The following is a 16,193-nucleotide window of genomic DNA, read 5'->3' as shown; positions in this document are numbered from 1 at the left end:
AGGAGGGAGGGGCCGCGCCGCCTTCGAGAGTCATTGGAGGACGCGGCCTCTCGAAGCTGATAAATAAGGGGCCGGGCCGCGGCTGCCGGCCAAGTTGGACGCCCCAACCGGTGCGAGGGCCAGGTCAGCGCCGGCCCGACGACGCGAAGCGAGCCGACCCCCGTGCGGCCATGGCCTCGCTGCTAGGAACTTACCCGTGGCCTGAGGGTCTCGAGTGCCCTGCCCTGGAAGCCGAGCTGTCGGACGGGCTGTCGCCGCCGGCCGCCCCCCGCCCGCCGGGGGACAAGGGCTCGGAGAGCCGTATCCGGCGGCCCATGAACGCCTTCATGGTGTGGGCCAAGGACGAGAGGAAACGTCTGGCGGTGCAGAACCCGGACCTGCACAACGCGGAGCTCAGCAAGATGCTGGGTGAGTGAGCAGGCGGGGCGCGGCCCGAAGTCGGCGGGCGGGGGTCTGGCGGCTGGAGGCCGGGCGGGTGTAGTGAGGGCGCGCGGGGCGAGGGTGGGACAGACTCGGCGTGCGGACCCACGGGGGCGCGCACCGTGCCCGCTGGGCATCTGGGCGAGCGTGGGTGTGCGCGCGGGGACTGGGATTCCGAGCAGGGACGCGTTGACCAGGCCCAGAGTGAACTGGCACGGCCCGCCGGGGTGGCCGGGGAGGCCCACTGTAAGAGACGGGAGCAGAGTTAGGGGCCCTGGGGCACGGGCGGGTCCGAGCTGCGGCCTGGTGCGGGGACTCGGCTAGGGAGATCCTCGCGCGCACGGACAGGTCGGGTGTAAGGGAGCAGGAAAACCCATCATCCGCTGAACTTCACCACGGGCACAGTCACAGGAAGTCGTACCTCTCATTAACGAATATTGGTGAAGAGAGACCTTGCGGTGGCGCATTCCTGCTTTAACTTAATTATCAAACCAACAGCAAAATGGACTTGATTCGAGCCTCTTTCCCAGTCGCAGGAGTGTAGAAAATTTGATTCGGATGCTTAGGACGGCCTGTGCGGGTATGTCCGAGAACCCGGCCAATTCCCCAGGGCTGCCCTGCGGTCCCAGCCCCGGACGCTGGACTGGGGACAAGTCAGGCCAATAGAGAAAGGATGTTCTGGAGGCCGGGGGCTTCTCTCTCCACTGTCAGAAGCTGGGCACTATATCAGCTCCAGCCAACACCTAATCTCTTTGCCCTTTGTGGTAGTTTTTATTCATTTTGACGGATGGGAACCTTTCAAAGCACTTTGTGTGCCCAGCAGGCGCCAGGCCCTGTAAAAAAGGACAGTGTGTGGTCACCCGAGGCTGGCCCTGCCCCCAGCAACCCCACCCGGCCCATCTTGGAGCCTTTTCTTTTTCCTTTTTCCGCTGGAGCTTGGGGCTCCTTCCCCAGATCGGTGGAATGAGGCCTGACACCCCTCTTTGTGCTGTCTGAAGCCACAGGCCCTCTGGCAGAAAGGGTCCTCTTGCAGTTTGATTGCCCTTTCAAAGCAGCTGATAGAGTGCCGGTTTCAAAGAGTCTCCCACCCTCTGCCCAGCCCCCTTGGCTAGCTGTTCCCAGGACGAGTTAGTGGGCCAGTGTGTCTTAGCCAGCCCTGTCCCAGAAAAAAAATACTTAAAATCATACTTTATAATGTGTTGGCATAAAGACAAATATATTAAGATATACAATAATAAAACAGTTTCTTAAAGCAGAAAGTTTATATTTTTCTTGAGATTTCTAAAGCAATGAAAACATTTTTTTTTCGGTGAGCCCCTAAATGTAATTTTTGGTGTGACCCAGGTGCTATGCCTGTTGCCCAAGCACAGCTCTTGTGACGAGGATAGAGCAGGCCCAGCCAAGGGTGGGAGAACTCAGTTTGGAGAGCCTTGTAGGACTGGGGCTGCCTGCTCCCAGGGAAAGGACAGGCAAAGGGACTTGGGTGACAAATGCCTCCTGTGAGCTGATTCCTCTTGGCAGTTGGCACTTAGGCTTCTAGAGGTTACAGTGCATTTTGCAGGAAAGATATGGATTCCTTCCTGCTTAACCACACAGCCCCTGGCACTAGGGAAAGGAAACTGACCTAGTGTTGCTTTGAAAAATGTGGATTTTCTACACCTGCTGAAGCGGAGGGGGCAGCAGGATGATCTATTTCCATCCCAAGCCCATGATCTTGCCCAGCCCTTTCCTTTCTGACTTAGGAAAGGGAAAGGGCTGAATGCGAGAGCCCAGACTTTTTTGACTATTAGCTCTCCAGTCTTTGACTCTAAAAACTTCACACAGTAGCACTCATGTATGTTATGGATGAGAAAGCAGGTAAAGACAGTTATACATTTAGTGGTTTTTAAAATGAACCTATATTTTATGAATACTACAATATCTCGGTACACTCAGAAACTTTGAGTCACATTTTATATTCAGTCCACAGTCAGGGTGTGGGTGTGTCTGGGTCTTGGACCTCTTGCCACAACTTGTGGCCTTAACCACAGGCTAGAAACTAATGGCCAACTCCAAATCTGGAGTTCCTGACAGTGCTCGCTTCGGCAGCACATATACTAAAATTGGAGTTCCTGACACTTTTAAAGTTGTCTTTTCAAGTGAGAGCTAACTGTATTAATTGACAACTTCACTGGAATAGTGTTACATACTTTCATCCAAACGGTACTGGATAATCACCTTCCTCCAGCCCCCTCTGTGTACCTGACACCCAGGGCCAGCCCCCATGAAGGGCACCCCCATGAAGGGCAACCACATACATAGCTCTGGACTTGGCCCTGTGCCGAGGGCTCTGGGTGGGAGATGCAGCCCCTTGCCTTCCAAGATTTGGGGCAGGGGGCTGCCCTCTGAGCAATTTGTCTCAAACTTCAGGATACAGTAGAGTCATAGGGGAACTTAAGTTCCCAAGCCTACCCTAGGAGGTAACCATCTAAGGTGTCCAGAAGTGACCTTTAGAAAACCTGCAGCAGGATGGGCAATATGCTTTAAGAAAGAAAGAGACACTAATCTACACAATAACACACAAGTGAAAAGGATGAATGGAAAATACACATGAGAGCAGCATTTGTGCACCAGTGGGACACAAGTGTGGGATGCTTCTTCAGAAGAGCATTTTGGGGAGCATCACAGTATATTTTTTACTGCAGGGAAAACAAAGATCCAGGGAAGGTAAGGGGTTTACTTCTACATGGAGAGTCAGTGACTGATAAGGTGCCCTCTCCCATGGTCACAGTAAACAGTTAGAAGCCATAGCTTGTGTGTGTGTGTGTGGCATGAAGGTTCTGTTTGACCTTCAGATATAAGAGCTAATCCTCTGTTGCCATAAATGAGATCCTGTAATTTACATCTTGTAATTTTACCTCCATCTGTGAAGCTGTTGACTGATCCTGAGTACCCTCACAAGAAAGCTGTGATAGATGTATGCCACAAATAATATAGTGTCACTTCCCGAAGGGCAGCGATAACCTAGGAAGGCAGAAGTTTCATTAGGATGCACAAATGATAAGAACTGACCCTCAGAAGGTAAAAGGGAGCCCAAATCAATGTTGTAGTCTACATATTTTTGTCCTGTGGGTGATATTGGGTTAGGTGGACCCTTCACTGAGAAGCTCACACTGTTTATACATTCCTGTTGTCCGGTGGCTTTGATAGGAGAGGTGCCATGATCGTGTGTGTGTGTGTGTGTGTGTGTGTGTGTGTGTGTGTGTGTGTGTCTTTTGCTCGAGTGCCTTGGAGCAGGCAAGTGGGAGAGGTTGGTTTGGCCTTACTGCACGTGCAGGATGTGGGCTGAGAAGAGGGTGCGGAGTGTGGGGTGCCTTGTGTGAAGAGGGGGCACTGGGTTGGGGGGAGGGACAGGGGACTCGAGGCAGCAGGTGTGTGCGATGCTCGGCGGCCCCAGTCGAGACAGGTGCACCGGGCGCCCCGAGCCGAGCTGCGCAGAGGCTGACGGCGGCCTTGTCTGACTTGTGTGAGCAGGAAAGTCGTGGAAGGCGCTGACGCTGTCCCAGAAGAGGCCCTACGTGGACGAGGCGGAGCGGCTGCGACTGCAGCACATGCAGGACTACCCCAACTACAAGTACCGGCCACGCAGGAAGAAGCAAGCCAAGCGCCTGTGCAAGCGCGTGGACCCAGGCTTCCTGCTCAGCTCGCTCTCCCGCGACCAGAACTCCCTGCCCGAGAAGCGGGGCGGCTGCCGGGGGGCGCCAGGGGAGAAGGAGGACCGGGGTGAGTACTCTCCGGGCTCCGCGCTGCCCGGCCTGCGGGGCTGCTTCCACGACGGCCCGGCCGGCGGCAGCGGCGGCGGCGGCACCCCGGGCAGCGTGGACGCGTACCCCTACGGGCTGCCCACCCCGCCGGAGATGTCACCCTTGGACGTGCTGGAGCCGGAGCAGACCTTCTTCTCCTCCCCTTGCCAGGAGGACCATGCGCACTCCCGCCGCATCGCCCACCTGCCGGGGCCCCCCTACTCCCCGGAGTACGCCCCCAACCCCCTCCACTGCGGCCACCCCCTGGGCTCCCTGGCCCTCGGTCAGTCCTCGGGCGTCTCTATGATGTCCACCGTGCCTGGCTGTCCCCCGTCTCCAGCCTATTACTCCCAGGCCGCCTACCCGCCTCTCCACTCCAACCTGCACGCCCACCTGGGCCAGCTCTCCCCGCCTCCCGAGCATCCCGGCTTCGAAGCCCTGGATCAGCTGAGCCAGGTGGAACTCCTGGGGGACATGGATCGCAATGAATTCGACCAGTACTTGAACACTCCTGGCCACCCAGACTCTGCCGCTGGGGCCCTCAGCGCGCAGGGCGCGGTCTCTCAGGTGACACCGACGGGCCCCACAGAGACCAGCCTCATTTCCGTGCTGGCTGATGCCACGGCCACGTACTACAACAGCTACAGTGTGTCATAGAGCCCGGGCGGCCCATCCGGCCGGCCTCGCCGCCGCCGGTCCTTCCCGCGCCGAGCGCAGCGCCCCGGGGTGGGCACACACTTCCACGAGCCGCGCGCCGACAGGCTCTGCGGGTCCGGGGCCCCTCCCCCGCCCCTTCCCCTCCGCCCCGCCCCGCTGCGGCCAGTGTTCTGAGTATATTCCTTCAAAAGAGTTTCCATTGGCTCCACCCTGGGAATCAGGCGCGGTCGTTGCTGAGGACGCTATTTCCCGGTAGAGTTTTCACTGACCTCTCCTCCCAGTTTTCAATCCGGAAACAAATTCGGGAAAAGCCCAGCAACATTCGCATCCCTGCCGCTTCTGACACAGCTGCAGGGGTCCTGCCGTCCTGACCTTTGGTCTTGCAGGTGAGGAGAGCTCTGGGCTAAGATTCGGGGACTGGCGGCCCAATCCCAGTTCTGCCTCCGGGGGCTGGGGAGCCCTGACTCCCCTCGCCTCTCCTTCCAGCCCATCCCCCCATCTGCGGAGTGAGGGACAGACTCCGTATCTTAGGTACCCTCCGCTCCAGGGTTTTCCGATTTAGGATTCTTTCCAAAGGAAGCTGAAGCTGGCCTCAGTGAACTCATTCACGTGCAACCTGGTGAGGATTCCGTGCACTGCCCAAGGACCTCAGGCTGCTGCACTTGGTCACCATCTTCCAACATGAATGATCCTAGTCTTCCAAAAGGACCCTTTAAGAGTTTGAGAAAAAACACTCATCGTGATTTGGGGAATTAACGCCGGGGGTTAACTGCATCACTGACAACGAAATTGAATTCAAGCTGCTTTTTAAAAAACATATATATATATATATATTTAAAGATAAGTTCTTTGATAGCTCAGTTGGTAAAGAATCTGCCTGCAATGCAGGAGACCCTGGTTTGATTTCTGGGTCAGGAAGATCTGCTGGAGAAGGGATAGGCTACCCACTCCAGTGTTTTTGGGCTTCCCTTATGGCTCAGCTGGTAAAGAATCCACCCGCAATGCGGGAGACCTGGGTTCGATCCCTGGGTTGGGAAGATCCCCTGGAGAAGGGAAAGGCTACCCATTCCAGTTTCTGGCCTGGAGAATTCCATGGACTGTATAGTCCATGGGATTGCAGAGTCAGACATGACTGAGTGACTTTCTTTTCACTTTCATACATTTCAAAAGAAAATACATGTCTGAATATTTACAGTGTGTATGAGACACACACAACACACACGCCTTCACGCTCAGCCGGAATCAGATACAGTTTGCTGACCTTGGCAATGCCTTGTCAGCCTTCCGTTCCTAATGACCCAAAGAGCAGGGAGCTGGAAAGAGTTTCAGCACTGGAGCATCAGTGTCTTTGAATCTGAATGTGCTGATTTCTTGAGCAAAATTTTACCGTGCTCTCCCTTCTGCAGATGCAAAAAGATTTTCCTTTCCTCTGTCTCCATCTTCCTTTCCTGGACTTTCTTTTTTCTCTTCTTTTCTATTCTTTCTCCACCCCTGAATTGGCTACTGATTCAAAGATCCCTTGACTTAAAAATCCCAGGCATGGTTCCTATGGCAGAAATGGGAATTCGTTCTCCTCACCAGCCCTCTGGTTCTTCAGGTAAGATCTTCGGCCAACACATCAAAGCAACTTCCCTTTATTATACTTACTTCCCAAAGAATAGAAATGCACTGTGATTCAGAAAATATTTCTGAGCCCTGACCCCATCCCAAAAACATTTCCATCCTTCCTCCAAGTCTCTGTTGAAGGAACATACCTATCAGACATAAAAGACAGTTGTCTTATGATTTCAGCATTTTATGCCTGTATGAAATATGTAAGTGTTTTTATATATTCTCCTATTATTTTCACCTTATATTTTGTATTGTTGAAAGATCCTTTTTTTTTCCTTCCAAGGAATTCTCTTGTAAAATCACTTATAAAATATGATTAATCTTTATGCTATTACTGTATGTGACTTTTGGTAATAAATAGTAAACCATGGACAATATGATTGGTGCAGTCCAGAATGTGTATTAATAATCTTATAAAACAGTATCACAGACATTAAGCTAAACTGTTCCACTTTCTGTAGGAACTATATATGCTTTGGAATGGTTGTAGATATTGGTTTGCCTAAAATATTTAATTTAAATAAACATTTTTGTACCACGACCATTCTGTCATTTGAAATACAGTTTGGTGAAGGAAGAAGTTTTCAAGTGAGGCGTAGATATTATGCCAGTTCTCCTTCCGGTGTTGGTCAAAATGTTCTCTCCATCATTTTTTTATTTTAAAAAACTTACCTTGTTGGAGTGGTTGATTGGTTGATTTTATGAATTATGGTAAAGAGATAAAGCCTAATTTTACACCTTAGAAACAGTGTCATTCTTCTTGATATTGAAAGAAAAGACAAATTCACAGCCTAGTTGCAAAACAATTTTCTCCTTGGATAGGATGACTTCACACTTGTAAGGTGGAATGCAGTGGTTGTCAGACTGTCTCAAGATGGGAAGTAGGGCCCAAGTATTTGCTTCCTTAAGGGGAAACTCCATTTTCCCCTTCTTTTTGAAATCATCTTTTGAAGACTATTTAGATTGTCCTCTTTCCTATGCATCTAGGGATGTGGTCTTACAAGAATCATGTGCTCTCAAAGCTCCCTGGAATGTTGCAGAGAAAACAAGGCAACACAAGGGTGGGTAATTAAAGGATGTAATATCTTGTTAAGGTTCAAGATGAAAATCCCAGCCAAACAGTGTCCGGAAAAAAGCGATGATTCCTCAGTCCCCAGGCCATTCACTACATCTGGCTCCTCTCTGTGGGAAAGCCGTTGTAACTTGTTCATGTCAATAGAAGCCCTGTGTTCTTCCAGGGCCTCTGGGCCAAGGAGTGGGTCTTGGGAGGGTCCGATCAGGCAGACGTTCTTTCTGCAAATTTGGATCGTAATCTCTCGTCATTACTTTAATAGCACTTTATAGATGTAGGGAGTTTTACAGCAAGTTTTATGGTCTGTTTCTCATTCCCAGCCCCAGATGGGGCCCATCATCACTCCACCCCATTGCACAGTCAGGAACACTGAGGCCCAGGGAGGGAGGGGGCACCCTGGGGTCACCCTACTCAACTGGTGGAGGCTGGGGTTTCGCTGGCATTGACAGTCTCCCAGTTAGAAGGCTCATGCCTTTTATAGAGACTCACCAGACGTAGGATTACATCTGGCCGGTTTTTACCTCTCACATCCCAGGGAAAAAGGATGGACAAAGGGGAAATGACAAGGCTAACATTAGATGACACCCGAATTCCTTGCTGCCGAGGCCCACCACCGTGGCCAGCCGACAGTGGCCGCCTGCAGCGTCATCGCCTGGCGGGAGAGCTTGTCCTGCAACGTCCACTGGCCCTATCTATGTGTCAGCGTCAGTGTCCGGCCCTGGACGGGGCCAGAGGGGCGTGTGTCATTCCGGGTCATACTGTGGGGGCGAGGGTGGTGTCCCCCGCCTTCGGGAGGGCAGGGCACTGACCTGCGACAGGGAGCTTTCTCACTTTTGCCCAGCTGTGAGTAAGACGGTCATGCCCGGAAGCCAGGGGCATTATAGAGTTCTGGCCGCCCCTCCCAGGTACCCAGGTCTCCTGCCTGCCCCTCCTGGGACAAGCGTACTTTTGGCTTTGGCTGATGAGAATTGATGTGCGTGCACTGTTTTATGGGTTGTTTTCCTAAAACACGAATGTTACCACGTCACACTTCCTTAAGACCCTTCGGTGCCTGTCCGTCGCCCATGGCACACAGGGTCCCCAGGGACCCCGCGAGGTTCATGGATCTGAGGAGGGGCCCTGGTACTGTGTCCACACGGCCAGCCCCCACCCCCTGCCCCTTCCCCACAGTGTAGCCACGGCCTGGAAAGCCTATTGTTCTCTGAAAATGCTTTCTCCCCCAGGCTTCTGTGCTTTTCCCAGCACTGTTCCCCGACCAGGGAGACCCTCACTCTCATGGCCTGTCTGATGACATCGACCCACTGTCCAAATCCAGCTCAGACACTCCCACTCGTGCTGGCCGGGGGGCAGGTCACTCTCGTCTCTGAGCTCCAGCGGGAACTTGATGGGATCTAGCACTTACAGCTGGTGTTGGTGTCATCCATTTGTGTGAGTCTTCCCCAGCAGGGCAGATACATAGTAGCTGCTCAACAAGTAAGTGGATGAATAAATGAATAAGGTAAACATCTGAGAAGTCCTGTAGGTATTCCAGTGAGTCCTGGTGCTAAAGACCTGAAATCTTCTGGGTCCCTAATCTCCTCACTCATCTCTCTGGAAACCCAGACCCTGGAGCCCATGTGTGTGCAGTTCTCAGGGCTCTGAGACAGAATGTGATATAGCCATGGCCATATAGCCTCCCCTGTTACAGAAGTAAATGAGTCAGGAGGTGGACACAGAGGACCCAAGCATCTCCTCTCCCGTCTTATCCTAGAGTACCAAAATAGAGCTGAGGGCAGGTGATTTGTAGCATTTTTAACTTCCTACCTTTCCTTTTGAAAAGCCTTTGCTGTTGATTTCATCCCCGTGAAAGGGATTTGGACAGAAGGAAGGAAGGAAGGGAACAAAATATTTATCTGTATTATCTATCCATCCATTGAGCCCATCCACCTACTTCACTTACTTCATCTTTCTACCCATCCATCCACCCACTTAACCATTTATCACCTATCTAGCTATCAGTTCAGTTCAGCCGCTCAGTCGTGTCCAACTCTTTGCAACCCCATGAATTGCAGCACGCCAGGCCTCCCTGTCCATCACCAACTCCTGGAATTCACTCAAACTCATGTCCATCGAGTCGGTGATGCCATCCAGCCATCTCATCCTCTGTCGTCCCCTTCTCCTCCTGCCCCCAATCCCTCCCAGCATGAGAGTCTTTTCCAATGAGTCAACTCTTCACATAATCTACTGATATTTTAATTTTCAAAAGAAACATAGTCTTTGTAGAAAGTTTAGTAAAAAGTAACATCATAGGTAAAAAAATAAGTCATCTATTGTCAACAACTTAGCAACATTACTGGTAATTTTTTTTATACACATCAGTGTATTTTGTTTGTTTACTCAGACCAGTCCTTTTTTGTTCGTCTAGCTTTACAGAGACACGGGTATTTTATGATAGGCATTTTTAGTCATTAATATTACATAGACATTTTCTTGTCCTTAAAGTTTACCTTTCTGCTAAGAGTGTTGAAAAGGGCAGTTGAAAAATCAACATGAAAAAAAATATTAGAAAAAAAGAAAAATTACACACTCCATGACCTTGATATAACTGGTTCATTTTTGTATACTCAACTCCCCAGTCCTGTATTCAAGCATTCAAGATATAGATACCATTGGTATTTGGTTTTATCCTTTCAACATCCTATTATAGAAATTTTGCCACATTGATAGCTGTCTTCATGTTTATCACTTTTGATGACAACACAGTACTTCAGTGTATGAATGTGGCTTGATTTACTTAGTACTAGATAACTAAGTTGTTCCGTTTTCGTGTTTCGCCATTATAAACAGCACGGCAGTGCACATTTACTTGTTTCTGTCCTTGGCTAGATTCACAGTCAGGTATCGCAGGTCTGAGCTATGAGTGAGTTTACAGCTTTTCATCGAGGCACAGAATGGCTCCATGCAAGCAGTCCCCAGAATGAACTCTCTCCTACGAGGAAGAAGGCAGGCTCCTGAGGACAGTTTTTACCTGATTCCAGCCTGCCCATGCTCAGTGGTCTTCCCCTGTCACGGCAGCTCATCTTCCTGAGGACCAGTTATGAGCTTACCGTCGCTTCACCGACACATTGGAGGTATTCCTTTCCTCGGTCACCACAGTAGATGGTACACCCTTCCTGAAGCACCAGTTTACTCTATGGAAGAAAGGCTTCCTCCGTCAGTCAATGTGGGAACCGAATTGGTCCTCAGAGTCCCCCAGGGCACAGGGCAGCTGGCTGCATTCACAGGGCGCTCAGAGCTCCAGGAAGCAGGAGAGGGTCTGGAAAGAGCTGGGAACCAGGGCAGGAGTGACCTCCCCCCATCCCTGGATTTTGATTGGAACTTGGGCTAATCTCTGGACCTGTTCTCTCATCCAGGACAGATAGTGAATTTCTGGGCTTGTGAGAAGTTGTAAGGCTTTATACACACGTACAGAATAGCTGTTGTCTACTTCAGATCTCTTTAAGCAATTTTTATTACTTTTAGCGCTGGAGGCTGGTACTAGATTAAAAAGCCTGGATCCACGTGTTTGTCAGTTTATCACACTGAGACCGATTGTGCAGGAGACCTCACGATGTGGGAGAGGGGCTTGTAGAGAGGAACCCTCCTTCTCTGGCATGGAGCTGGGATTGACAGAGACAGTCTGGGTCGTTGAGTCCATTTCCCTGTCTCTACTGAGGACTGAGTCTTAGCCATTCTTCTTCAGACGGGTTTCTAATTGATTTGAGTCTTCTACAGAAAGAGGTTTTTCTCTCTTAAGAGAGTCGAATGAGTTCCGTCATCAAAAAGTTCTTTCTCAGGACTTCCCTTGGCAATCCAGGAAGATCCTTGACTTGTTAAGACTCTGAGCTTCTACTCCAGGAGGCGTGGATTTGATCGCTGGACAGGAAACAAGATCCCGTATGCTGCACAGTGCGGCCAGAAAGTTTTTAAAAAGTTCTATTTTGTACCTTTTTGTACCTCGCCTAAATCCCTCCTGGCTCAGTTTAAATCCATGTACGCTTGATGTCATCTGCAGAAGTTAACGGGACTTGTCCCCAAGTGATCCTCCCCCTGGAGGCTGTTGGTCATGCTCTTCCCTTCTTCATCATGGGACCATGTAAAGGCCCCGATGCAGCCTGGATTTCCTCCAGATCCTCTCAGGCCTGCCTTCCCTTGAACCAGAGGGACATGGGATTAGGGTGGGATGACAAGGAAGGTCCCCCTGTTATACAAACCATGAGCGAGGAAGGCGGGGGATCACCCAAGACTGGGAGAGGACTCTATTATGGGCACTTCTGGGATGTTCTACGTGTAGGCACGGAGTGTAGCCATCTCTCAGAGGGTCACACCTGGGCCAAAATGTGAGTCCCCTAGCTCTGCTCACTGTCCTTTCACTGGTCACTCACCTTCCATCCATCCAAGAGGCCTTGGGGAGGCACAGTTCTAGGACAAATTCAGTTCAGTTCAGTTCAGTTCAGTCGCTCAGTCGTGTCCGACTCTTTGTGACCCCATGAACAGCAGCATGTCAGGCCTCCCTGTCCATCACCAACTCCTGGAGTTCACTCAGACTCACGTCCATCGAGTCAGTGATGCCATCCAGCCATCTCATCCTCTGTCATCCTCTTCTCCTCCTGCCCCCAATCCCTCCCAGCATCAGAGTCTTTTCCAATGAGTCAACTCTTTGCATGAGGTGGCCAAAGTACTGGAGTTTCAGCTTTAGCATCATTCCTTCCAAAGAAATCCCAGGGCTGATCTCCTTCAGAATGGACTGGTTGGATCTTCTTGCAGTCCAAGGGACTCTCAAGAGTCTTCTCCAACACCACAGTTCAAAAGCATCAATTCTTCAGTGCTCAGCTTTCTTCACAGTCCAACTCTCACATCCATACATGACCACAGGAAAAACCATAGCCTTGACTAGACGAACTTTTGTTGCCAAACTAGTGTCTCTGCTTTTGAATATGCTATCTAGATTGGTCATAACTTTTCTTCCAAGGAGTAAGTGTCTTTTAATTTCATGGCTGCAGTCACCATCTGCAGTGATTTTGGAGCCCAAAAAAATAAAGTCTGACACTGTTTTCACTGTTTCCCCATCTATTTCCCATGAAGTGATGGGACCAGATGCCATGATCTTCGTTTTCTGAATGTTGAGTTTTAAGCCAACTTTTTCACTCTCCTCTTTCACCTTCATCAAGAGGCTTTTTAGTTCCTCTTCACTTTCTGCCATAAGGATGGTGTCATCTGCATATCTGAGGTTATTGATATTTCTCCCATCAGTCTTGATTCCAGCTTGTGCTTCTTCCAGCCCAGCATTTCTCATGATGTACTCTGCATATAAGTTAAATAAGTAGGGTGACAATATACAGCCTTGATATACTCCTTTTCCTATTTGGAACCAGTCTGTTGTTCCATGTCCAGTTCTAACTATTGCTTCCTGACCTGCATACAAATTTCTCAAGAGGCAGGTCAGGTGGTCTGGTATTCCCATCTCTTTCAGAATTTTCCACAGTTTATTAGGACAAATTGGGGAACCTTAAAACAAGGAACATAAGCCCCTGGATTCTGAAAAAAATCAGTGGATTCTGATGAGTGAAATATCTTTGCAGCAGGGACCTCAGGGCCATTGTGTCTTAGAGGTTCTGTTGATGGGATCTGAGAGATGTGGTTGACTTCCACAGGTGGGGGTCCCGCCACGAGGATGGGTGCCCCAAGGTGTCCACGTGCTCCATACGTGTCTCAGCATGCTGGCTTGCCCTTATGACATCAGAGAACTCAAGAGAGCTGTGTAGCTCCTCTGCTCCAATTTTGACGAGCCTTATGACTTCCTTTTTCTTTATCCCCTTTCCTGAAAAATAGAAGCACCAGCTGCCACATCTCAGGGTGCTGTGAAGTTCCAGGAAAGCATGTGTAACATCCTTAAGATCTGCAAGACAGGGTATAATAAGATAGATTGATTTGTTCCGATGTGGGCCATCAATCGAATTAGGTATCCTCATGTAAACAAAGCAGTTACAATTTTACTGGAAAGAATTCTCATCCTAGCTCTGTGATCTTGAAAAAAATCAGAGGTCAGAGCTGGAAGGAATTTATTTTTTTGGCTTTATTTATTACTTATTTACTTTTGGCTGCACTGGGTCTATGTTGCTGCACACAGGCTTTCTCTAGTTGCAGACTGTGGGGACTATTCTCTTACGGTGCAGAGGCTTCTCATTGTCGTGGCTTCTCCTGTTGTAGAGCACAGGCTCAGTGGCCATGGTGTACAGGCTCCTTGGCATGTGGGATCTTCCTAGACCAGGACTTGAACCTGTGTTCCCTGCATTGGCAGGCAGATTCTTATCCACTGGACCACCAGGGAACCCCAGGAACTGTTATCGTGTTGTCAATCCCCAGACTTGATGAAAAAGGAACTGGAGGCCAGGAGAGGTCAAGGGATTCACTTGAGAGGGAGCAGCTTGGAGCAGAAACTGGTGAAGGGCCTTGAGTGCGGAGCTGTGAAGGGGAGGGGCCAGGAGGGCCCCGCCCTCAGGACCCAGCCTGGTCAGTCATCCTCAGCAGTGCTGGCCCAGGAGGCTGGCTGGGACAGGGCTAGGGGAGACCTCCACCTCCATGGCCTCTCTGCTGGACTGGGGGGTCTCAGCCTTGAGTGGGGGTTGGGGGGGTGGCTAGTGGCACAACAAGGACACGGGTGATGGGACAAAGTGTTCCTCGGAATGCAGCCGGTAGGGGATGCAGGAGCCTATGAGTGGGCATGCCCAGGAGACTTCCCAAGAAGATTCTTCCTGGATTCCTGCATCCTCCGGGTGCTGACCCAGGAGAGGGGGGCTGGGGATGAGTGTCCTGGGAAGGGAGAGCTCCAGTCTGCTCTGGTGGGAGGTGGGCACATGGCCCTAGGCTCTCAGGCCCTTCTGGGAATGGGGGAGGGGGCACAGAAGGAGCCGGACGTCTCTGGGAGCCTGGGCCCCTTTGTTGTGTTTCTGCCACCCCTACCTGCCCCCTGTGACCTGGCTGCAGGCGCCCAAAAAGGTAGTAGGTGGTTCAGGGTTGGCAGAGGGGCTGGGAAGCCGGGGCAGAACCCCGAAGTGGCCATCATAGCCCAGCACTGTCTGCCGCCCTGGTGGTTGGGGGACTGAAAGGAGGACGAAGGGCTGCAGGAGGGGCCCGGAGAGGGCGGAGGAGCAGCCTGGTGCCGAGTGTTTTCCTGCCCCTGGGAGCTGCTGTGACCAGGAGGAGGAGGATGTGGCCTGAGCCCAGTGTTTCCTGCCTGATAAGCCGGCCCCTCCCTGGGAGCCACGGCCAGGCTACCTTCGCGCCCAGAGCCCTGCCCAGGGAGGGGCCGGCCGAGGAGGAAAATCACTTCTCCAGATTAGCTAGCCCAGGCCGAGCCTTCCTTCTCCACCCCGTCCCGAAGCAGCCACAGGAAACAGGGCTGGGGCCAGCACGCCCAGAGGTCCCCACCTTCAGAGCACTCAGGCTCCAGGCCCAGGGACTCTGGCCTGTCTTGGGGCCTCAGAGGCCACGTCCCCCGAGAGCGGACGCCTTCCTGCTCCAAAGTCAATCATCTCCAAGGAGGGCAGGGAGTGTAAATCTTTTTATGCGTTTGTCAGATCTCATGCCTGGGGTTCAGGCTGCAAAGCTGGTCCATTTCTTCAGTGTCAGTCCACGCACCAGCCCCCTCCCACCTGGCCACCATCCGAGGGCAGAGGGTGGACAGTGGTGGGCTGGGCAGGCCCGACGCCAGGCTGGCGCAGAGGGAGGGGCCAGGGCTGCCCTGGGCCCCAGCTGCTGCCCTGCTCTGCCCTAATGGGCTGTGTGGCTGGAGTGAGATTCTGACCCTCTCTGAGCCTTGCTCCCTTCTAACTGGAAGGGTGAGGAGCAGCAGCCACACAGGAGCAGAGGGTCTCCCTCCCAGGGACTTGGGGAGCTGCATGGGCAGTGACCACCCCTCTGAGAAGGGCTGGCTCTCAGAGAGCAGCCCATCCCCACTGAGGGAGGGAAGGAGGGCCTGGAGGGGCAGCGCCTGCTCATTAATGTCACCTCGAGCTGACTTGCCCCTGCTCTGCTTTCCTCTCCCGTAGATAATGTCCTCTCTGGTCTTGTTCCCACCATCCTGTCCCTGGGCCCAGTCTCCTCCCTGGGAGCCAGGATACCTGGGACTCCAGGTTGGGGGCAAGGATTATGCCTAGGACCCCAAGGCAGGCAAGAGGGGGCTTCTCAGAGACACCAGTCCTGGAGAGGGTTAGGGGGCTGCTCAGACACACAGCCATCAATGGGGACCCCACCAGGACTGCAGGCTGCCGACATCCAGGCATGCCCCCCCGCCTCCACCAACCCAGCAGCTGGCTTTCTCACAGGCCCCCCGCTCTGGGTACTCTGCCCCCAAACTGGGGTGCATCTCCTCACTCAAGCCCAGACCTGCTCCCTAGGCCCCTGATAAAGGCATCCCCTCCACCCTCATCAGGAAGCCAGTTCTTGGTCATTAAAGTGCACAAAGGGAGAATTTAATGTCCAGCACAGGTGAACATGTGCTTGCCTTGCAGAAAACATGTGCATAGGTATTGGCAGACACCCTAGTGGGCACGTGCACGAGGAGACATAGGCAGCACTCTGCTCTTCACACTTGCGGGCACTGTCTACAAAGCGCTCCTGGGTTTGGTGTC

General features: G+C 51.9%; 1 protein-coding gene across 1 annotated transcript; it reads left to right on the top strand.

The window, feature by feature from the left end:
• The first annotated feature begins 30 nt into the window (after positions 1-30).
• SOX7 (SRY-box transcription factor 7) lies at positions 31-7,011 on the top strand. The gene is made up of 2 exons (XM_070376015.1): positions 31-408; positions 3,934-7,011. Exons 1-2 carry the CDS (start codon positions 171-173, stop codon positions 4,857-4,859), a joined length of 1,164 nt encoding a protein of 387 aa, XP_070232116.1. The 5' UTR covers positions 31-170; the 3' UTR covers positions 4,860-7,011.
• The last annotated feature ends 9,182 nt before the right edge of the window (positions 7,012-16,193 follow it).

Source organism: Bos mutus, chromosome 8, assembly GCF_027580195.1.
Source record: "Bos mutus isolate GX-2022 chromosome 8, NWIPB_WYAK_1.1, whole genome shotgun sequence".
In the NCBI taxonomy this organism is placed as follows: Eukaryota; Metazoa; Chordata; class Mammalia; order Artiodactyla; family Bovidae; genus Bos; species Bos mutus.
The sequence above is the reverse complement of the archived record's forward strand: the minus strand, read 5'-3'. Positions and strand labels throughout refer to the sequence as shown.